Below are 23,180 nucleotides of genomic sequence, written 5' to 3' on the forward strand. Positions count from 1 at the left end.
TGTTAGTAGAATGACCTAGAAGATGACGACATCAAGCCAGCTGCAATCATTTTAAATTGAAATAGTAGTGTGGAGAGCTTTGTTTATCAAGTACCTACATGCACCATGACTAATTCACATTCAATCCAAATCAAATAGAAAACAAAGCAATCCAGCCTCCCGTGTGCAGCGTTGATTGGTTTGGAAATCATTCAACAACTTGCAGAATAGCTGGTCTTCATGTGGTTATTGGATTGATGAAGTTGAAGAATTTCTTTTGTATTTATAAACGTCAAAGCTCATTCATCAAGTAAGTAATTGAATGCTAAAATACCATTTGGACATAATACCTCAGTTGTATGAATGATTGGAAATAGTTTTTTGGGGGGAAAGGCAGGAGCTTGGCTGGTGCGCTTTCCTAACTAAACAATAGATCCGAAAGTTGAGCTAAAATATTTTTGATGATTTAAATTATAACACAATGAAGACTGATATTCAATAAGGACCACGACAGCTTTTCCCAACGAGCATGGAACGGTGTGTTTACCTTGTGGAAACTGCCATGGAAAATGCGCTTCACTTGTTCCTCATTAAATATGGCTCTCTGGATCTCTCCTCGGGTGTCCTTGTTATAGAACGTGATTGTTTTGCTTGAAGCTGGAAAGAGAAGAAGCTTTGATGAAGCGACACGGAAATCACAGACTGTTCTATAGGGAACACATGGGGGTAGACGGACGGATGAGGGGGATAACAAGAAGGTTAAGGGGGATTTAGTCCATGCTCCTAATCATATGCATGCACTTACCACATGTGCAGTTGAAAAATAAGGAAGGAAACCCCATCCTAAATTACCGTAGAAGACTACCGACAATTCTGCACATTTCCAATTACCGGTTTCCACCCATAATTAATTAGCTATGTCCGCGTTTGCTATGCTATAGCGTATGACAAGAGGAGACTTACGATTGACGGTGACGCCGACCTCCGGATTGTTGTTTTTGTCGGAAATCTGCCAAATATCAAAAGGATCCGAAGGCGTGTCGGGTAGAAGTCGGAAGAGGAGGACGATGGTGTAGGATGGGGGAAGACCATCTGGATGGATCTCCCTGTTGGTGTAAACAAATTGTATCATTATTAACCCAAAGTAGACACAGTCAAGCAATCGAACAAATGTTGTCAACTTGCAAAAGAGTGAACTAACCAGAATGTTATAGTCTGTCACAAAGCCATTAAAAGCTAAATTATTACCAGTTACCCCTCTGGGTGTGCAAAAATGACTCACATGTTGAAAGTATTTTCCATCCTCTCTTCCTGACTATATTGTCAACTGTTTCCATTCTACTCACTACTTGAGAAGTTCAGTAGTTGCAAGCACACCACTTGCGGATGCATAAAAGGGCAAAACTTTGCGCCCAGGGGTGAGTTGTGTCATTAAAACAGAAAAGAACAGGACAGGAAGAAAATCTCCTCCAGGTGATATCACTTGGGCTTCTATTCTCAACTTATTGCTGATGGTTCACTTGAGGAGTCTCTTTGACGACGGGGGAAATTAAGTATCATTATCAATAATAACAGGGGGGTTGGACATGAAATTACTTTGTTGATTTTACATGCACCCAGAGCTTTGCACCAGTTCTTACTTGGTTGGCTGGTTTATGTAGGCATCCTTATGCAGCCTGTAGGCAATGTAGCTGTTGAATGAGCCCGGCTCCATGGACACACCATTCATTCCAGCGAACGTGCGGTCGGTGATGTTAAAAGCCTCAAGCATCCTGAATCCTGAAAATTGGCCAAGGACAATCATGTCAAGGAGTAAAAACCACTACAAGATATGCTAGTCATGTTAGCAAGGTGTGTAGGGATCAGTTAGTGTGCATGATGCTTACCAGGTGTGGTGTATCCATTCATGTAGATCAGAGGGCAAGCTAAAGCAAAAACAGAAAAGCAAAGGATTCAAACATACTTTTAGGGTTGAAATAATGCTTCTCATGTGTTCAGAAATTAGGTTTAAAGAGATTGAAAGGACATAATATCTTCTCTGTCTTACTGGAGGTAGCAGTTTCACAAATGAAGGTGATCAGGTTGTCCTGGATCTTGTCGAAGGCATCGTAGTCATCGACCACAAACACGTGTCTTTCGCTGGGCTTGCTGCCAATGTTTCTCAACTCTGCCATGTCCACATCGGCTACGCCAACCACAAACACGCTGTAGCCTGCGGAGGGAACAACACAAAACAATTCAATTGTCAAGGAAATTAGAGTTCAACAGCTAAAAGCCATAATGCCGAACTGAACTGGTACCAAAAGTAGAAAAAAAAGTGAATTGTTTGTTTGTTGGCAGAATATTTCTTGGTTTCGAAAGATGACATGAGATTTGACAAATAGACAGCTGCGGTGGACTGTAACATTAACAAAAATGAAAACAAATGACTCCTCTATTATTCCTTGCTCCATCTGCCCTTGCTCCATAATATAATACAGAACTTTGAGTTCAGCATAATTCTACAAACAAACTAATCAAACTACAAATGTGGTGAATTTGTAACATTTTTCTCTGAGGTAAAAAAAAAAAAAATCAAATCTGTAAACATTTATGAGGGGAAATTTCAATAACTCAAATTTGTGTTTGTGAGCTATATTGATGCAAATTCATTTAGGCATACCAGCTTGTTGCAGCTGTAGAGCGTTCTTCTTGACATCATCCTGGGAGCGTCCATCGGTGACAACCACTAGAACTTTAGGAACATTCCTCCTCATTCCACTGTCAGAGGTGAACACCTTGTCGTAAACATGCTTCAGCGCAATGCCTGGACAAAGAAGCAAAAAATCAACACCATTCGTTCATTTCATTGTGCAGACGCACACTTGTAAGAAGAGTACCTGTCTTGGTGTTTCCTCCTCTGTAGCGAACATTCTTCAAAGCCGAAACGACGACACCCTTGTCATGGTATGTGTTGAGCTTGAACTCAGTCTTAGCATCATCGCTGTACTGCGCAAATGCAACCTGAGGGAAAATGTGAAATGGAAATCTTACTCTACATTCTATGTAGACCGACGATTAAAATATTCTGATTCAACAGACACCAAAGAATTTCTTCTAACCTGCATGCCACTTGGACTGATAACATCAAAAGCACCGGTCATGCTTATGACAAACTGGATGACCTTGTGGAAACTATCATCTCCGATACTCCAAGAGCCATCAATGAGGAAGACCACATCGGCCTTAGCACCTCTGCAGACTGTGATTCAAGCATATCAGTGATTAATAAAAGCCAGTCCGGTGATCATTATTTAACATGTGAAAGCTCTCCTCACCATCCAATGCTGATGGAACTGTTGCTGGTGGAGGAGGAGGTGGTGGCTCGGTTGGCGCTTCAGTGGGTTTAACCACTTAAGGGACCAGAAAAAAAGTAAATAAATTGTCAATGGCATGTACACTGAAGAACATACACTGAAGCATAATAAATGCCATCTTACATGTTCGCTCCTTCGTCTCCACTCCAGGCCCTTCCATGCTGGGGGTCTGAGTGTACACAGTGGCAGTGTAGAGGGTGTCAGGTGTCAAACCGTCAAAGCAGTGATCACTTGCACTGCTTCTGACTGTGATCTCCTGAGCTCCACCTCGAGAGGCTGAAGAGGGAAGGGAAATTAGATCTATCCGAAACAATATTTCAAGAGATTCTCCAAAAATCAAAACTACTGATGCACTCACGATCAACCGGTTGGACTTTAAGCCTGTAGGACGTTGCGGCTCTATGCTGAGCCCAGCGAATGCAGAAGGTGTCATAGGCCACGTTATATGTTGTCAAGTCTGTCACATTCAGGTACACTAAAAAAGACCCAAAGCATGTTTGACTGAGAATGCCAAAACAATTTGGAGTAGCTGTACTTCAGGTATCATCTTACATGTGGTGCCCTGGCCAATCAGAGGTCCACTGATCCCGGTGCTGTACTGCGCCAACACTTTCAGATCATAAGTGGTTCCGGGTGTCAGGTTATTCAGTTGGTGGGTCGTGACATCGCCAACAAAAACTTCTTCAGACTGATCAGAGCCTGGGAGGAAACACAAACAGGACACAGTGTGAAAATTATTTATGCTAATCAACGTAAACATCTCAAGAATGGCATAATGCTACCTTCAGGCTGGTAGATAAGCTTGTATCCGGTAACCCTTGATGGAGCTGGGTCCCAGGAGACCTTAAAGCGGGTGTACCATTCATCGGAAACGCGAAGGTTCCTGGGTCCAAGCATAGCCACTGTAGGAAAGCCCAGGCATAACGATTATCATTGGATCAGAGGAACAACATACTAATGAAATTTCACATGGTTCTGTTTCATCACCTTATCAGTGATTATATGAACTATGGGGAATTTGGAAAACTACAAGAAGCCACTTTCATTTTGTTAATTAGGTATAATGCGAGCCAGGACTACTTCAAGAAGCAGGTCTTGCTGGACTCCAGCCATTGCGTAATCCTCTGGCAATAGCTTGTGTTTATTTTGGCCAGTGTGACATGAAGTCAAAACCTATTTTTCTGGAATTAATCACAATTCTAATCAAGTAAATGAATCCATTCAATCTTTCCAACTTCTGCTGTGAATTCCAAACATTCATGCCGAATTAAGTCAATGCAATTCTAGTGTTCTTCCTCCTGTAGAGACACATGTTGAATAGTCTGTACCTGTGCGACCATCTCCTTCCAGTTCTCCTCCTGGTCCATCAGCATAGATGGCAGTCACTTTGATATGATAAGGGGTGTCTGAATCCAGGTTCTGCAGAACCACATTGTTTCTGTTCCCTTGGACTGTCGTCTGCAAGTCATATGACAGAAACCTAAATGTTAACTAACATAAACATCAATCATTGTAATTGGCAATATATGCTACATACCCTTAGGACGATGTTTAAATTGGTACACGTAAACAATTTAATACAAATTAGATGTTATGGCGAATTTTCCAGGATATGATGAGAGTGTGCAGATGATCCTAATTATGTGCCCAACATATCCTTAATTTCTAAATTAAATTTACTCACTTTTATAACAATACAAAGTTCAACTTAACTACAACGTCTGCAAATACTTACATATTCTTCAATGGGGTCTCCAGTGGTTGGGGCATAGGTGATGCGATATTGCGTGACTGGGCCATCAGCATGTTCCCAGCTCACAGAGAGACTGGAGGTCGTGGGGTCGTACACAACCATGTCCCTGGGGCCGCCGCGAGGACCTACATTATAAGAAATGTCAGAACCATCATCATAACAAATTTTTTACGGACCTATTGATACTAAAATAAGGTATTTTATGGAGCTTTTCTAATCCAGTAATCACAAGTTTCGTACGTGTTTTGCCGTTGTCAGTGATGGTTTCTCCTTCACCGTCACTGTATACAGCAACAACTGCAACGTTGTAATCAGTATCTGGAATCAGATCTGGCAGCAATGCCGTGGTGGAAGTCCCTGGTACCATAACCTGTATGCAAACATATGATTGTTACAGTGAAGATTAAGTATCCTTTATTCGACTATGACCTCCCTTCTTTTGTGAAAATGAATGGAACAGTTATTTTGTCTGCTCTCCATCATTTGGATCCCCCTGCTTTAACTTCTTGTTGGAGCAAACGAGCAAATTTGAAGTGTATCATGAACATGACATGCCAATTGCTCCCACAAAGACCTTTCCCTTCTCTCTTGATGCACACGTGTACATTCTCCACAACACCTCTCATCGACCCATTGCTTTCAGCACAGAGAGAAGGGACGAGCCAAATATTCTTTTGAAGTTGACGAGTGTGATTGACGGCTGCGAAGGCCACATCTTTGGCGCACGAGTTGCATGAGAGCAGAATTCTTGGAGAGTTACTCCAATAGAAGTTCAAGGCCAACCAAAGGTAAAGCTGTCAACTCAAAGCCAGTTATGCAGATGATAAAGGCCATATTGTTGTGGAGTCATATCATATGCACCTCATAGAAGAACTGAAATCCTCTCTATTTGATGCAGACGGTAAAACGAGCCAATGATGTCACTCAAGTAAAACTTCAAAACTTGTTTACATATTCCGAAAAATTCTTTCCAAACACTCCTTCCAGATGTCACATACAGTGGTAAATGTGTTTTATGAACCCAGTTGAGGTTTACAGTTCATGCTGATGTACAGGTATAAAGACACGACATTTGCTAACCAGACTAATGTTTAGCTTTTAACGTCTTATTATGAGGCTGTTACATTCCTTGTGGCAAACAGAAGAGTACTTTAAATTCAAGTCAAATGTGGGCCATTAGGTTGTTAAAATCCATTTTATACATGTGTGCCCACTTGCTTGTCGGAAACTCACCGATTCAGCAGGCTTGGCACCAGAGATGGGGGAGTAGATCACCCGGTACTGCAGAACTGGTCCTGTGGCATGCTCCCAACGTACGTTCAGACTGTTGGTTGTGGGATTGAATACTTGGATGTTCCTGACAGGTCGACGCTCCACTGCAGTGCCAGGAATGGTGGATGGCAAGAAGGTAGTTGAGTGTAGAGAGGGATCAAGTTAAAGATATAAGAGGCGAGGTCAAGAAAAGGTAAAGTATGAAGAGGGTCGTTGGACAGAGTGAAGAGTGATGACAGAGCGAGGTTAAAGGGCAGTGTTTGGAAAGAGAGGTGGAGAGAGGATGAAACAAAACAGACTAGTTACATAGATCTACCCCAATAATTTACAGATGTCCCCTGAAGCCCAAAAATTTGCTCTATGCAAACATGAAACAAGGATAAACATATTGAAGCTTACTAACTCACTAATTATTTTGGGGGGGTGACCTTGACCCCTCTGTTCTGCATGAATCTTAAATTTTCTGTACGTTAATGAATTTGGGACAACTCTATACTTCTAGCTCTGTAAAAAAAAAAAAAATCCTGCTTTTCCTTCATACTAAGGTATGTAATTCCAATCCGAAGGAGAGCTCTAGCTATTGGTTTTTCCCATGGAACTACAATACATCTCATGGGAAAAAGGGGCAGATTCCCTCATGTTTATCTTTAAACTTTTGTAACAAAACTGCCATCAAAAGGAAACTTCCTGTCAGAGCCTTAAAGTATACACAAGGTGCATAAGTAGACACGCATTCAAAAATCCGAAGCACATGTTTAGTGCTTTTGTGCCGCTCCTCCATTATAACCTCATAAACGCGGGGGGGGGAAAACACAGCGGGTTTAAGACAGAGAGAGTACTTCCGTACTTTCACAGGCTGAAGCGAGTTGCTGGAAGTTCCTTTGAATTTTTAAAGCACAATAAATAGTAAAAGGTTAGAGAAGATCCTGAAGATGAATTAGATGGATTAAAAGCACTTGGAATTGACAGTATAAAAGCCGCAAAGTCAATAAAAGTACAATATAAAAAATCTTGTTTTTGTAGGCAGATGGTTGGATAAGCGGGACATTAAATGGTTAAGTTGGGAAAAAAAAGGAAATATTTTAACAAAACGGAAATGATAGCAGGCACAGCTCTTGACCTTATTCAAGTAAGTCTAAGGCCATAGAGAATATAAAGCTTTCTATTCATTCTTCAGTTCCCTCCCCTTCCTTTCCTTTTCCCTTAAGCAGAGCAATTTACTCAACGCTCCCCCTCCTCTGATACCCCAGGCTCACCATTATCCTGACCGCCACCCTTCATTCCATCCTTTAAATGGACAATATTACGGTAAAGAGAAAGAGGAGACACCATTATGAAGCTGCCAGCTGAGGAATTCCTTCCTACGCAATCACCCCACAAACTGCTGACTCATTCAAGGGTGGAGGTTGGCGGTTTCGAGCAGTCCGTAACCTCGCTCCAGATTTTTGCTTACTCTGCTGCCTCATTTTTTTTTTTATGATTGATCTACAGAGACGTTTATGGTATTGTACAATCAACTGGTCTTGGTTTTTATGACATCATGAAATGAATTGGTAATAACTAACTGCCATTTAATGAAGACAAAGAATTCACTGGATTTTTAACCAAGTGAAGGAGATGGTCATCCTCATTCTTCTAAGGATGTAACACAATGTTAGATACTGCAGAACACATGCATGGCAATTACCTCCATGTCAGTATGGTTGGTTACTTCATGAAGTTAGAGCGGTTGCTTAGATTCAGTTCAAAAGAGGATTTTAAAGATGCAGTTCTTGATATTCCATTGGTTCTGATCATTTGTTTTGTCATCAAAACACAAAATAATGCACATGTTGAAATGTGCATGCATGGACTGTGAATATCAAGGATTAATACTTTAAAGGACAGAAAAGATCCGTATCTTTTCTGAAGCATGGATCAAGTGAATGAATGGATGGGTCAGTAAATGCAATGGATAAATGGATGGAAAAGATGAGGTGATATTTAAAGGAATGATGAGGGGATGATGGAATGGACTTCACAAACAATAAATTTATCAGCCATTTAACATAACTTTAGCGCATTAGGATAAGCAGCTGCAACAGGATAGCACTTGAAGGAACCCAGCCCACAAGAGCTGGGCATGGGCTAGGCACCTCGCGTGATGATAATGATAGTGATGATGATGATAATGACGATGACGATGATGATAATAATGACGACGATGATGATGATAATAATGACGACGACAATGATGATGATAATAATGATGATGATGATGTTTTGACCAATGAGCAGCGATGCATATATATTAAGCATGCTTTCACTTATAAAGGAAAAACATGATTTTCCCTCTTACATATTTACTTACACGGATCACGGGTCTCGGACACTATAGAAAACAAAAAAAAAAGAAAGGCATAATGGGTTTATCCCTCATAAAACATTGTATACCTATCCATGTTGATACCACACACACATTCTGTCATACAAATAGGATGAAAAAAATGGTTAAATTACCAGAAATGGATTTAATTTTACATTAGTGTTCATTCCCTGGCAGCACTTGCATGTTTTGCCATTTTCTGACAATGATGATGATGATGATAATGACGACAATGATAATGATGATAATTATAATGACGACGATGATGATGATAATAATGACATTGATGATAATAATGACGACGACAATGATGATAATAATGACGACGACCATAATGATGATGATGACGAAGATGACGATGATAATGATGATGTTTTGACCAATGAGCAACAGTGCACATTGGCCATATATATTAAGCATGCTTTCACTTATAAAGGAAAAACATGATTTTCCCTCTAACATATTTACTTACACGGATCACGGGTCTCTGACACTATAGAAGCAAAACAAAGAAAAGTATAATGGGTTTATCTCTCATAAAAACATTGTATACCGATCCATGTTGATACCACACACACATTCTGTCATACAAATTGAATTTTAAAAAAAGGGTTAAACTAGCGGAAATGGATTTAATTTTACATTAGTGTTCATTCCCTGGCAGGACTTGCATGTTTTGCCCTTTTCTGACAATGATGATGATAATAATGACGACGATGATAATGATGATAATAATGATGACGACGATGATGATAATAATGACGACGATGATAATGATGAAGTTTTGACCAATGCGCAACGGTGCACATCGGCCATATATATTAAGCATGCTTTCACTTAAAAAGGAAAAACGTGGTTTTCCCTTTAACATATTTACTTACACGGATCGCGGCTCTCGGTGACTATAGAAGCAAAAGAGAAAGTTATAATAGGTTTATCCTTTCTAAAAATGATGATGACGATAATGACGACGATGATAATAATGATGACGATGATGATGATGATAATAATGACGACGATGATAATGATGAAGTTTTGACCAATGCGCAACGGTGCACATCGGCCATATATATTAAGCATGCTTTCACTTAAAAAGGAAAAACATGGTTTTCCCTTTAACATATTTACTTACACGGATCGCGGCTCTCGGACGCTATAGAAGCAAAAAAAGAAAGTTATAATGGGTTTATCCTTTCTAACAATGATGATGATGATAATGACGACGATGATAATGATGATAATAATGACGACGACGACGATGATAATGATGATAATGATGTTTTGACCAATGAGCAACGGTGCACATCGGCCATAATATTAAGTATGCTTTCACTTAAAAAGGAAAAACATGTTTTTCCCTTTGACATATTTACTTACACGGATCACGGCTCTCGGACACTATAGAAGCAAAAAAAGAAAAGTATAATGGGTTTATCCTTTCTAACAATGATGGTGATGATAATTACGACGATGATAATGATGATAATAATGACGACGACGATGATGATGATAATAATGACGAAGACGACGATGATAATGATGATGTTTTGACTAATGAGCAACGGTGCACATTAGCCATATATATTAAGCATGCTTTTGCTTAAAAAGGAAATACATGGTTTTCCCTTTAACATATTTACTTACACGGATCGCGGCTCTCGGACACTATAGAAGCAAAAAAAGAAAGGTATAATGGGTTTCACCTTTCTAACAATGATGAAGATGATAATGACGACGATGATAATAATGATGACGCCGATGATGATAATGACGAAGACGACGATGATAATGATGATGTTTTGACCAATGAACAACGGTGCACATTAGCCAAATATATTAAGCATGCTTTCACTTAAAAAGGAAAAACATGATTTTTCCTTTAACATATTTACTTACACGGATCACGGCTCTCTGACACTATAAAAGCAAAAAAAGAAAGGTATAATGGGTTCATCCTTTCTAACAATGATGATGGTGATAATGACGACGATGATAATGATGATAATAATGATGACGACGATGATGATAATAATGACGAAGACGACGATGATAATGATTGTGTTTTGACCAATGAGCCACAGTGCTCATCGGCCATATATATTAAGCATGCTTTCCACTTAAAAAGGAAAAACATGGTTTTTCCTTTAACATATTTACTTACACGGATCACGGCTCTCTGACACTATAAAAGCAAAAAAAAGAAAGGTATAATGGGTTCATCCTTTCTAACAATGATGATGATGATAATGACGACGATGATAATGATGACGAAGATGATGATAATAATGACGAAGACGACGATGATAATGATTGTGTTTTGACCAATGAGCCACAGTGCTCATCGGCCATATATATTAAGCATGCTTTCCACTTAATAAGGAAAAACATGGTTTTCCCTTTAACGATTTACTTACACGGATCACCGCTCTCGGACGCTATAGAAGCAAAAAAAGAAAGGTATAATGGGTTCATCCTTCCTAACAATGATGATGATGATAATGACGGTAATAATGATGACGACGATGATGATGATAATAATGACGACGATGATAATGATGATGTTTTGACCAATGAGCAACGGTGCACATTGGCCATATATATTAAGCATGCTTTCAATTAAAAAGGAAAAACATGGTTTTCCCTAACATATTTACTTACACGGATCATCCCTCTCGTACACTATAGAAGTAAAAAAAAAAAAAAGGCATAATGTGTTCATCTTTCATGAAACATTGTATACGTATCACACACATTCTGTCATACAAATAGGATGGGAAAAAAAGGGTTAATTAAACTACTGGAAATGGATTTCATTTTACACTAGTGTTCATTCCCTAGCAGGACTTACATGTTTTGCCATTTTCTGACATGCGTTGTCCTTCTCCAGCAGAGTAAACAGGAACCACAGTCACAGTGTAGACGGTATCAGAGTCGAGCTTCTTCAGAACTGTGTTGTAAGTGTTGCCTGATACTTGGACCTGAAGGAGTGACAACACAGAATACTTTAGGGGAAGATCTGACAAGCCTGTCTCATAAAAGTGAGAGAAGGCTATGGGAGAAAGGAGGGATCTGGATTAAAGGATCAATTCCAAGAATTTTCTTCTTCTATTAACATTCCAACCAAAGTCAAGACCCATCACTCAGTCTTCTTTAGTACTTGCTTATACTATCTGGGTCACAGCAGGAATTGAAGACCACCCATCTGATTAAAGGCACTGCGGATGGATCTTGAGTGGAAGTTGATTCCAGAAACACAAGAGTCAGCTATAAACAAACACTATTCTACCAATGGAAGTTTTTTTTTTTACATTTCCCTTAATGTCTTCGTGAATAATGCAGAGATTACAGCAATATTGAGGCATTGGTAAGATGTGTGCATCGTAGTCCATGATACAAATAAATGCAGAACCCAAACTCGTCTGAAATCCAAGAACTTCTGTAAATCCAGCAGACTTTTCCCAAAATATTCCAGAGAACAAACTTGGCTATGACTTACCATGTCTTCCCGGCCTCCAGCTGCAGGTTGATAGAAGACTCTATACTGTCGCACGTTGCCATCAGCAGGCTCCCAATCAACATTCAGGGTGCTGGTCGTGGGGTCAGTGACCCGCAGGTTCCTGACACCACCCAGAGGCTCTGAAGTAAAAGAAAGTAACTCAATACTATTGTGATAATGACATCACATCATTCTGGTTCTCATCCCAACTCAAATCATTTTCTCCCTCCTTATAAACTGTCAAATAAATCATTAAAGCTGCTCCTGTTGATACTTGTTCTTCAGAAGCATCCAAAGTATAAACATCTTACTGGTCCTGCCAAGTTCGGTCAGTTCTTCACTGACTCCTCGAGGGTAAACAGCCACCACACTGATGGAATATTCAGTGTCAGGGGTTAGCTTGGGCATGAAGAGAGTGGTCTTCTTTCCTCCAACTTGGGCCTATTGGGGGAAATAATGAGCATGTTAGGTTTCTTCTCTTGTGTATATAATGTTAAATGTGCCTGACATAATCTTGCAAAACACATTATTGCCCAAGATGCATTATCTTCACCAAGGTAACTAAGCTGACATTAACTTTTGTTTTTTTAATCTATCCTTCACTGTCATATTTTGCAGCCAACGGTGTAGTAACCACATTTCATCAGGTCCTAAAGAAGAACACAGTCCAGCAAGCCTGCAGATTAAGTGAAGCCATGTGAGGTGAAGCTGAAGGTGTTGACAGCCTCTGACAGAGCAGCGAACAAAATTTGCTAACTCCATTTAGTAAATAATTTTCAGAACATCTTTGTGGTATTGAAGTTGAAAGGTTATGTGATGAATAAATTAGAGGAAAAAAATATTTTGTTTAGTTGTCAAAATACATTAATGCACAATATCTATACTGGATAATAAGTGACAAAAATCTGTACGCTGCTTGAATGTAAGCACAAGAGTATAATTGGATTTCTCTGTAAGCCAGGATTGTGGAAGCAATGTCAACCAAGGGAAACAAAAATTCAACTGCCATCCATTCAGACTTTAAGGAAGAGTGCCCATGACCAGCAGGACACAGTCGCCACTGTTTGGAAACATTGGGGGGGGCGGGAAAAAAACCTCAGACAGGTTCCATCAAATCATGGTTGGCTTTTCCAAACAACAGTTCAGGATATTTGACTTAGAGTAAATTGCATTCATGCAAAAGTGACGCTGCTGTGCTTGAGCAATGCACAAATATTTCCTGGATGAGACTGTACTCAAGTCAATTCAACTGAGACCTGCTAAATCATCAAGTAAGCGTACAGCCCAAATTGTAATACACACATTCAATACACTTCATGCATCGTAAGTCCATTTTAGTTTCAATACTTTGGCATTACAAATATCACATGACTTACAGTCTGGGTCCTGCCTCCGGAAGTGGGAACGTAGGTGATCCTGTAGTTCTGGACACGGCCTGGAGCTGGATTCCACCTGGCGTTCAGGGTTGTGATTGTTTCATTGTACACAACCAGGTCGGTAGGAGGAGCAAGAGGTGCTGAAGAATACATACGTGACAATTACAACCTTGTCAGGATGGTTGGTTATCCTAGCAGATAAGAGCGGTTGATCTTTTTTTTTTTTAAATGCTTTTAAAGATGCTCTCCTTGATATTCCAGCCATTGACTCGAATTTATATGTCAATGAATCCAAATGTCTTTGTCATCAAAACAAGATAACCAACATATTGGAATGTGCATGCTTTCTATGATATGAATATCAAGGATTGCTGCTTTAAATGCAGAAAAAAATACTCATCCGAGGGATGGTATCTTTTCTGAAGCAGGGATGGATTTGGAATAAATAAGTGCAATGGATGGATGGATGGAAAGATGGGATGATGAATGAAGATGATGATGATGATGATGATGGAATGGACATCAAAACCAAGGAAAAGTCAATCCTGACATGCACGCTTGAACTCCGTCTTCATCCATTTAACTTCAATTGAATCATTCTTAAGAAGAGCATTAGGAAAAGTAGCAGGGCAACAAGCACGCAGACAAAGACGGAAGCTGGAAGCACTTCAAGTCAACAGCTGTGTCAGCGGCAGCACAGCTGGCCTCGCTTGATGATGATGATGAAGATGATGATGATGATGATGAAAATGATGATGATGTTTGACCAATGAACACCAGTGCAGATTGGCCAAAAATAATAAATCATGCTTTCATCACTTGAAAAGGAAAATCATAGTTTTCCTTTTTGACACATTTACTTACACGGAACACTTCTCCTGGGCACTACAGAGGCAAAAATAAAAAGATATAATGGGCGCACCTTTGACTGAACATAATACCATTTACAAAACCTTCGACCAAAATTCCTCATGGAGAAACTCTCATGCAACCGGGCCTAAAAATTGAATTCACGTTAACGTGTAGTCATCTTACATGTCCTCTCAGTTCCAAGCAGGTCTTCGCTCTCAGACTCGTCTGGATAGATGGCGGTGACGGACACATCGTAGGGGGTGTCGGGTTCCAGGTTCTCCAGAACATGGGTCGTCTCATCGTTATTCAGAATTGCCTGATGAGAAAAAACATAGCATGTGAGATACTTCTTAAAAAAATAAATAAATAGGGGGGAAATCAGACAAGCAATGAAATATACTTCAAGTTGCTTTTAAGAAATGTAGGCAGACGTACATATTGGAAGTTGGTTTCTCCTTTCTTGGTCCAGCCAATGCGATAGAGAGCCACATCAGGAGCTCCATGCTCCCAGGTGGCTCTAAAACTGGTCTGGGTAATCTCTGAAAATCGAAGGTTCTTTGGAGGAGGAACCACATCTGCAAGATGGAAGATTAGAAGTTAGGGTTAGCTCATTTTATTGTCATTTTAGTTGTGTTGTATCTTCTTCAATCTTACCAGTGATTCCGAGGCCCGGCATGGTCTGACCAGCACCTTCATCATAGATTGGGGTAACAGACAGGGTATACTCGGTCTGTGAGATCAGGTTGTCTAGTACTGTAGTGGTCCTTGATCCATCCACTTCCAGCTGTAAACATTATTATTGCATAACATTATTCCAAATTTGTAAACTGACTGAAGATATTTTTTCCCCAAGTCTTGCACAAGTTTCCAGACATTATTTGGAAGCCAAATCAGACAAAATGACATTTTTATGTGTCTGTGTTTTAAGTGGCATACTGTCACTGAGTGGGTAAAAATCCCATCATCCATTAAGCCAACATTTTGCTATTTTTGAGCCAGAAGACTTTTCCACCGACTCACTACATTTTTTATAATCAAACTGACAGGCCATCAGACACTTCCATATATGTTTCCAGAACAAGAATTCTCCCAAAAGGGGAAAAACAACCATGTAGTCTATCCATTCAACAGCACCATAAACCCGACTTTGACCCTGGTAAAACCGAACGTTTTCATCAGACACAAACATTTTGAATGTTCATACAGCTAAATGCTGATTGAGACGTGAGTCAGCAAGTTTTCAGTCGTATCATCCCATCCACACGGGAAGACGAATCAAACTCACCTCCTTTGGTTCTCCAGCCTCAGGCTTGTAGGTGATGATGTACTTGCGGACAGGACCGGGAGCAGCATCCCAGATGAGCCTCATGGTGCTATGAGTGATATCCTGGACCCTTAGTTCACCCGAGGGTGGCAGGGGCACTGAATAAGGGAACAGACACAAATATGTGATCATCAGACAAGTTGACATTTTTAGGATTATCCTTGGCCGGAAATATCATCTGAATTCATCTAGTGCTTACAGGTGACTCCCTGTTGTCTCAGTGGTTCACTGGCTCCTTCTCCATGTAGGGCCAAGATGGACACAGTGTAGGCCGTGTTGGGTGATAATTTCACGAGCTGGGCATCAGTTGTGCCACCAGCCACGATGATCTGTGAGAAAATAACACGGGTTGGAATGTAAATAAAACCAATTGCGCATTTGGATTCATTCTTTTGAAGCTCTCTCAGAAAAAATTCTGACGCTCCCTCTGCTGAGTGAGATCATACATGATTACTCCCACCCTTTTCTAACAATATGACTTTGTATTTCCCTTTTTCTTGCAGACAATAATGGTAGCTGTGTACTACAAATATGACCTCATTGTGTTACACCTGTTTTTAGTCCAAGACTGCTCACCAGAGTTAAGCAATGTAGCTTGGCTTTAAAAACTGCCTACAAAATTTCAATTAGCCTAATATAAGCAGCAGACATGCAATTACCTCCTGTTCAAATGTAGGCTCGGTGGCATTGATGGCGTTGTAGAGCAACTTGTAGCCTGTAGCACCTGGTACCGGCTCCCATCTCACTCTCATTGTGGTCATCTGTTCATCATAGATGTCCATCCTTCTTACACCAGGCAGGGGCACTGCAGAACAGAGGATGATGAATTATTAATTAATTATTAAACATTCTCATAGACAGTGTCTTCTTCTACTGGTGTCCCTGAGCTGTGTTATTTTTACGGAGTGCCAATAAAACTTAAGCAAAAAAAAAAGTAAAAATGAAGCTCATACCACACGGCACATACTTGATCAAGATTTAGTATGTCATTTTGCAGCCATATAATTTCAGTAACTTAGGGATCAGCAAAATAGTTTGCAATAAATTAGGTTATTTTTGTGGTAACTCCATATGAGGACTGGAACCAATGAAACAGACACACTAAACCAATTACTCTTCCCTATATCAATTTGAGGCCAGCTGAATGATCTGATATGATTGTGACATAACACATAAATCTGTCATCCACGATGAGCAAGTATTTCCAGCTCTCTGATGCTCTTTTCTTGTTGGGGTAAGTGTTTTTATTCTTCGATGCTTCGCATGGTATGCCCAAAGGGCGATAAAAGTTTAGAGCGCCGTTCTTTAATGTTGACATTATTTGAAGACAACGATCTAGAGTTTACATTCCCACTGGAAAGGCCGACCCTACATGGATGCTTCAAAGTCCCTTGAATCAAACACTGCATTCCGAGCAGTAAACCAAAACCGCAGAGAGCAAAAACCTACATGTGGTCTCGACGCCCTTTAGTGGCTCGCTGATCTCTTCTCCCACCACAGAGTAGACGTTAACCAGATACTCGGTCAGGGGGTCGAGTTGCTCAAGTACCACTGTGTTCTGAGTGCCATCCACAAACACCTATTAAAACAGAGGACACTTAGAAGATGGTCTGCAGTTGTATGGACATTGGCACACATCCATTTTACACATTGGCACACATGATGATTAATTATTATTATTATAATTATGATCTGCGCATACAATGAGATTAATTTAAAAATTTTTGCAATTTTCATTTTTGATATAACAATGTGTTTATTATTATTATTATTATTATTATTATAGCTTGTAATTTGAAATATGCAAGCAATATAGTAAATATTTTTTCAGACTTGATAAATGTCAGTCAAAAGTAATAATTTTTTTTCTTTGTATATTTTTGAGGATTTGATATTGGATACATTTGGGCCTTATTAGATTGTGCTGGCATACCTCATGCTTGATTTATATTTTCTAATAGATTTAAGATTGCTACATTTGGGTAATCAGTTAATTAACAAAAATGAGTAAATCACAGCAATATACATTCTATTTTCCCAGTGCTGCAATTGTTCATGAGGTCATAATATTTCCTGGCCCTCCGTCAGATCAAAATATTATTGGACTCCCGTTCAGCAGGAGGCCAATACAAACAGGAGGTTGGAAATTATTTTCGCACAGTATCCCATTAGACTCTGAAACAGTGGTTCATTACATACAACATTTTAAGCCAAACTTCTCTCAATACCTCAACTCTAGGGAACCACACTTAACCTTTATGTGTTTTGAGAACGAAATACTGACTGCATTATTGGTGGTCCGACAGTTCTAGTTACCTGTTGTGTGATTCCTGATTCAGACACATATTCCACACGGAATTTTTCCACTGGGTCCTCGGGGGGAGTCCACGTGGCTCGGAAAGAACGGTGAGTCACCTCAGATGTTACCAGATTAGTTGGCGCATCAGGCGGACCTCCTTTAGCAGACGGAAAGTGCGAGACAAACCATCACGGTCAGCATTATATGTGTGCTAAAGTTAATTCCGATGTGAGTAACCACCTGCAAATTCTCATAAACTGGAAAATTGCAACTTCCCCAGACTAAGGCTAATTTTTTTACCTCTTTAATTTGATTAAGTTGCATCCATTTTACTTTACTAAACACAAATTTGTAAAGCAATAAAATAATTATTTCTAATGCTTTGACTAATTTCCTGCTTCGACTGCACATAAATCAATGACCCTATTTTAACTAAAGTAATGGGATTTTTTGGCCATTACACAATTTACAGGAACTGAAAATGGAAAAATAAACTGAATTGTTTCTCCCAATGCAGCAGCTTCCATTCTTTCTGCAAAATTTTGGAATGTGTCCGTGAGAATCTTTTTGAACTCATCCAGAAGAACATCTGAGGTCAGAGATCGCTGATGTTGGATGAGAGGTCTTGGCTCATAATCTGTTTTCCTTTATCCCTAAGGTGTTTTATGGAGTTGAAGTCAAAGCTCATAAGGCCAATACTGAACTCATGCAAGCATACTCTTATGAAGCTTGCTATGTGCAATGTGGCACAAACATATTGGAACATATAAGCCCCTCCCCTATACTGCTCTCAAAGTTATGTAGAAGCATAATACATTCTGGGATTAATTAATCAATATAAAATAAAGGGTTATAATTGTATGCTTTGAAACAAAAAATCAAAAAGTTTAAAAATCTGCAATTGTTGTAACTCATAAAGCGAATTTGACGATAAAAACTGATGCACACCTGGTCCTTTTACACTGTTACAAAGGTTGTCAGTGAGCCTGTCCACAATGTCTAGCAGGAAGGAGAAGTCGGCCACGTTGTACATGTGAATTTCATCGGGATCCGTTGCAATGGACCTCAGCTCATTCTCATCAGCGTTCTTTACACCTGAAATCCAAGATAGAAGTGAGCTACGATCATAATAGCATTCAGCAATTATTGTATCGAAATGTGTTTACCAATGGCATAAAGCTCAATGCCCTCTTCGCGCAGTCTCTGAGAGTTGACATTGACGTCATCCTGGGACTTGCCATCAGTGATCAGCACACCAATTTTGCGGGCATTGGGTCGCATGCCAACATTTTCTTTGAAATTGTTCTGGAGCAAGTAGTTCAAAGCCAGACCTGTAGGATTGATGTTGTATATCAAAACATTTCCTAATTGCTCTTTTTTAGCTTGATAAATTAAATTACCTGTCAAGGTGTTTCCACCCTTGTAGGGAAGGTTAGAGATTGCATCCAAGAGGGATTCCCTGGTTGGGTGAGCATCCAAATGCCATTCAGTCTTCGGGTCTCCACTGTACTGCGCAAGACCTAAATAATGTAAAGATTTCCATTAGTCAAACACACACAACTTCAAAATGGCTTTTTTTGGGAAAATAGGTCCCGTATTTTCTGTAATATAAGGCGCACCTAAACACCTCCAATTTTCTCAAAAGTGTGCCTTATAATCAGGTGCGCCTTATATATGGACCAATATTGAGCCACTACAGCAGGCGTGTCCAAAGTCCAGCCCGCGGGCCAAATGTATATATCTTATATATGGACAAAGTTTTAAAATGGGCCATTCATTGAAGGTGCGCCTTATAATCCGGTGCGCTTTATATATGGACAAAGTTTTAAAATGGGCTATTCATTGAATTATAAGACGGTGCACCTTATAGTGCAGAAAATACGGTAATCTGCTGGATACACTCACCAATCTGGACTCTATTGGGGCCGATGTCAAAGACTCCAACCATGCGAGCGATGAAAGAACGGATCGTCTTAAAGTTAAGACGTCCGATACTCCAGGAGCCATCGACAAGAAGCACGATGTCAGCCTGCGCACTGGTCTTACACATCACATCTGACAGGGCAAAGAGTTTAGTGTCTTCATTGGATCACATGAGATGCAGCTGCATGTACATGATCATGTTATTTTTCAAAATGTAAAGACAGTTAAGACATGGAAGTGGTAAAGAAAAGAAAGAAATGAGAAAATATTTGTAGAACACAAGCAGACAGTAAAAGTGGCTAATATTTCTTTCATCTTTCGCTGAGGATTTTTTTTTGCAGGGAACATTTATTTTCCAGGTGTTGTAATAATTGTCCTTTCGTCTTGTTGCGTGTCAGGGCAGTTTGTTTCCTGGCTGCGGTTTTTTTTTTGCATCTGTCTGTTCATCCCACGGGCAAATCAGGAGAATAAAGTCATAATAGCCCATGACATATCAAAGGCTGAAGGAACTCCCTTGCCCTCCTTAGCAGCCAGGTAATGTTCAAATGTTGTTTTCCAACTGTGCGCTGGAATCTTCAGCACCTAAAAGGAGACTGCAGATGTGCAACTGGCACAGGCAGATGTTGCACTAACTGCCACTGTCTGGAACTGAACACAGGTTACATATTTGATTTACAGCCGCCCCAACCCCCAACAAATGAAAAAAATCTCACAACAAACAAGCAGATATCAAACAAACAGAAATGTGCCACAAATGGAAAACACTATTTCAGGTGCAAAAAGAAAATTCCTGCTATCTGACTGAATAGATTAATTTTTAGCCATTCAGATGCTTTGAAGCCAGATCTGTCTCCTTATTAGGAATGGCCCGGTCAAAATGGCCTTCCATAATCGTCACATGTCAGTTTTCTTTTACAGTGCTCATATTTGTGTGATGCCCTCTGACCCAAAGAGCAATAAACCATTTTTAAACCAAAAATAAATGAAATATGTTCGAGTCAAGTCTGCACTTGGACTGGAAATTTTAAGTGCAATCCCAAAGTGACTCATTGCAGACAGCAGGAAATTCTTGATTGATGTGGCACTACTGTAGATGTGAATTAGTTGGTTTTTCTTTCTCTACAATGTCATGTAGTGGAACATTAAGTAAAGTCACCTGGTAGCTCAATAGGAGGTGGCTCGGGTCCACTTGTGAGTGTGGTTTTCTCTTCTCCAGCCAAAGGCATACTTTCTCCTCCCTCAAACACGCCAAACACATTCACTTTGTATTCTGTGTCAGCTCTAGAAATACAAAGAAATCAGCCATTCATGGTGTCATACAAAATACACGAGACGGTTCTTTAAAAGTGATTAACATAAGAAAATGCAACACTACCTTAACTCCTCCAGTACCACGGTGTTGTCATAGGGGCCAACTACAAGCTCTCCCAGGTCAATCTCATCCTCTTTAGGGTGGAAAATCACTTTGTAACCTTTCACCTGACCAGGTGCAGGGTCCCATGTTACGCGGAAACTGGTCTTTGTTGGTTCTGAAGTCTGGAGATTCCTAGGACCTTTATAGGGGGTCACTAGTAGGGAAAGAGGTACAAATATTTAGATTTTCTCCTCCTCCTCAAGATCTCTTAGACCTTTCAAGTACAGTTTGGGAAGATGATGTAAACACAGTCATTAGCTTTTGTAACTGTTAAAGGATTTTCTCTTGTCTTGCTTGTTAACACATGCTTTGATGGGTAATAAAACTGAGCAATAAATTATTTTTTTTATTGATCACGATTTTGTGTCGGTGTTACGTTGACGGTGGAGCACGACATGCCAGCAATTAAGGCCAAGACGAAAATGGAATCAGAAAATAGGTGTGTGCATATCGGAATGGATTATCCTCACTGGGGTCGTGAGCGTGCTCGAGCCTATCCCAGATGCCTTCGGGCAGAGGGCGGGGTACACCTGATCGCAGAGCGTACAGACAAACTATTCCCATTTACAGACACACCTGTGTTTATTATTAACAATTTAAAGCGTTCAGTACGTGTGTTTATTCCTAACAATTTAAAGTGTTCAGTATGTGTGTGTGTATCAGGTATAGTACATATTTTTTATATAATCCCACTGAATCAAATTGTTCCAATTTTAAATGAATCATTCTTGATTTATATCTCATATTAAATCATACAAAGATGGTTATCCAATTGTCTTTTGTTGAAGAAATGCAAATGGCAATACATTTCAGGTGTACAGTAATCCCTCGTTTATCGCGGATAATTGGTTCCAAAAACCACCCGCGATAAGTGAAATCCGCGAAGTACGGTCACCAACAAGAAGTACTAGGCAGGCTAACGAGTTAGCGGAAAAAGATACTAATTCGTGATCGTGCTCACACGCGAAAACCGACTTCTAAAGTAATGTAAACGAACATTTGGAGCAATACTACATTGTCCTAAAGGTTAGACACATATTTCCTCAATTTAGAAGTTTTATTTTGACTTTTAAAGGTTTTTTTCATTTAGAAAAAAAAAATCTGCGATGTAGCGAAGCTGCGATAAACGAAACGCAAAGTAGCGAGGGTAATACCAACTTGAACAATGCAGTTTAGCTTAAAATGCGATAAATATGTGGAGATAAAAATGGAGTATGAGGTTAAAGGCCAACTTACATGTTGTTCCTGCGCCTTGTCTTGCTTTGCCCTCTCCGGAACGATATACTGGCACAACAATGATGTCATAGGTGGTGAGGGGAGTAAGGCGTCTCAACACGGTGGTGGTATTGCCACCGGGCACCTTGGCTGCCAGCTGGCGCCCTCCAGACTGCGGTTTATAAGTAACACGGTAGTTGACCACATTTCCAGGTGCTGGCTGCCATGTCACCTTCATGCTCTTCTCCGTCTCCTCTGAGACGCCGATCACTCTGGCAGCATCCGAGACTATGAGGAAGAAAAACAAAAAACCTCTGCGGTTAAAACGGGGGAAAGATAAATGGATAGTCTGATGGAAAATACAGACCAAGTTTAGATTCTAACGTGCGCTAAGTGTGTGCTTAACAGCTTGTGTTTCCGATGCACCTTTGGAAACATAAGCGCCATGGCTGTCTTGATTGAAAATAAACTAAACATTAGCATGGCTCAGTCTTTCATCTGGATATCTACTTTGTTATATGATTGATTATGTGTAGCTTGTTGTCTTTGGAAAGGA

At 40.0% G+C, this 23,180-nt stretch overlaps 1 protein-coding gene across 6 annotated transcripts in view; it reads right to left on the minus strand.

Moving 5' to 3' along the window:
* Positions 1-23,180, minus strand: part of LOC148385493 (collagen alpha-1(XII) chain-like) — a 47,918-nt gene that overhangs the window by 12,071 nt on the left and 12,667 nt on the right. For 2 of the 6 annotated variants that reach the window (XM_088400390.1, XM_088400393.1), the window contains exons 15-61: positions 22,646-22,912; positions 21,371-21,563; positions 21,152-21,276; positions 19,978-20,127; positions 19,473-19,592; positions 19,239-19,403; positions 19,021-19,167; positions 18,090-18,229; positions 17,223-17,352; positions 16,433-16,578; positions 15,973-16,102; positions 15,735-15,871; positions 15,104-15,233; positions 14,885-15,024; positions 14,633-14,765; positions 14,462-14,482; positions 13,598-13,737; positions 12,533-12,662; positions 12,222-12,361; positions 11,574-11,703; positions 11,384-11,404; positions 11,140-11,160; positions 10,887-10,907; positions 10,622-10,642; positions 10,370-10,390; positions 10,103-10,123; positions 9,858-9,878; positions 9,607-9,627; positions 9,198-9,218; positions 8,711-8,731; positions 6,322-6,464; positions 5,329-5,458; positions 5,071-5,213; positions 4,664-4,793; positions 4,118-4,237; positions 3,888-4,034; positions 3,694-3,810; positions 3,459-3,611; positions 3,297-3,371; positions 3,081-3,220; positions 2,859-2,982; positions 2,642-2,785; positions 2,027-2,191; positions 1,866-1,904; positions 1,620-1,758; positions 943-1,085; positions 527-636 (exon numbers count right to left, since the gene is read on the minus strand). In XM_088400390.1, coding sequence (XP_088256516.1) covers positions 527-636; positions 943-1,085; positions 1,620-1,758; positions 1,866-1,904; positions 2,027-2,191; positions 2,642-2,785; positions 2,859-2,982; positions 3,081-3,220; positions 3,297-3,371; positions 3,459-3,611; positions 3,694-3,810; positions 3,888-4,034; positions 4,118-4,237; positions 4,664-4,793; positions 5,071-5,213; positions 5,329-5,458; positions 6,322-6,464; positions 8,711-8,731; positions 9,198-9,218; positions 9,607-9,627; positions 9,858-9,878; positions 10,103-10,123; positions 10,370-10,390; positions 10,622-10,642; positions 10,887-10,907; positions 11,140-11,160; positions 11,384-11,404; positions 11,574-11,703; positions 12,222-12,361; positions 12,533-12,662; positions 13,598-13,737; positions 14,462-14,482; positions 14,633-14,765; positions 14,885-15,024; positions 15,104-15,233; positions 15,735-15,871; positions 15,973-16,102; positions 16,433-16,578; positions 17,223-17,352; positions 18,090-18,229; positions 19,021-19,167; positions 19,239-19,403; positions 19,473-19,592; positions 19,978-20,127; positions 21,152-21,276; positions 21,371-21,563; positions 22,646-22,912 — 5,186 coding nt within the window. The remainder of the gene's footprint in view (positions 1-526; positions 637-942; positions 1,086-1,619; positions 1,759-1,865; positions 1,905-2,026; positions 2,192-2,641; positions 2,786-2,858; positions 2,983-3,080; positions 3,221-3,296; positions 3,372-3,458; positions 3,612-3,693; positions 3,811-3,887; positions 4,035-4,117; positions 4,238-4,663; positions 4,794-5,070; positions 5,214-5,328; positions 5,459-6,321; positions 6,465-8,710; positions 8,732-9,197; positions 9,219-9,606; positions 9,628-9,857; positions 9,879-10,102; positions 10,124-10,369; positions 10,391-10,621; positions 10,643-10,886; positions 10,908-11,139; positions 11,161-11,383; positions 11,405-11,573; positions 11,704-12,221; positions 12,362-12,532; positions 12,663-13,597; positions 13,738-14,461; positions 14,483-14,632; positions 14,766-14,884; positions 15,025-15,103; positions 15,234-15,734; positions 15,872-15,972; positions 16,103-16,432; positions 16,579-17,222; positions 17,353-18,089; positions 18,230-19,020; positions 19,168-19,238; positions 19,404-19,472; positions 19,593-19,977; positions 20,128-21,151; positions 21,277-21,370; positions 21,564-22,645; positions 22,913-23,180) is intronic. The other 4 variants (XM_088400392.1, XM_088400391.1, XM_088400394.1 and 1 more) reach the window with 4 other exon arrangements.

The sequence above is a fragment of the Syngnathus floridae genome, chromosome 16 (genome assembly GCF_059516105.1).
Source record: "Syngnathus floridae isolate MCC-2025c chromosome 16, RoL_Sflo_1.0, whole genome shotgun sequence".
NCBI lineage: Eukaryota > Metazoa > Chordata > Actinopteri > Syngnathiformes > Syngnathidae > Syngnathus > Syngnathus floridae.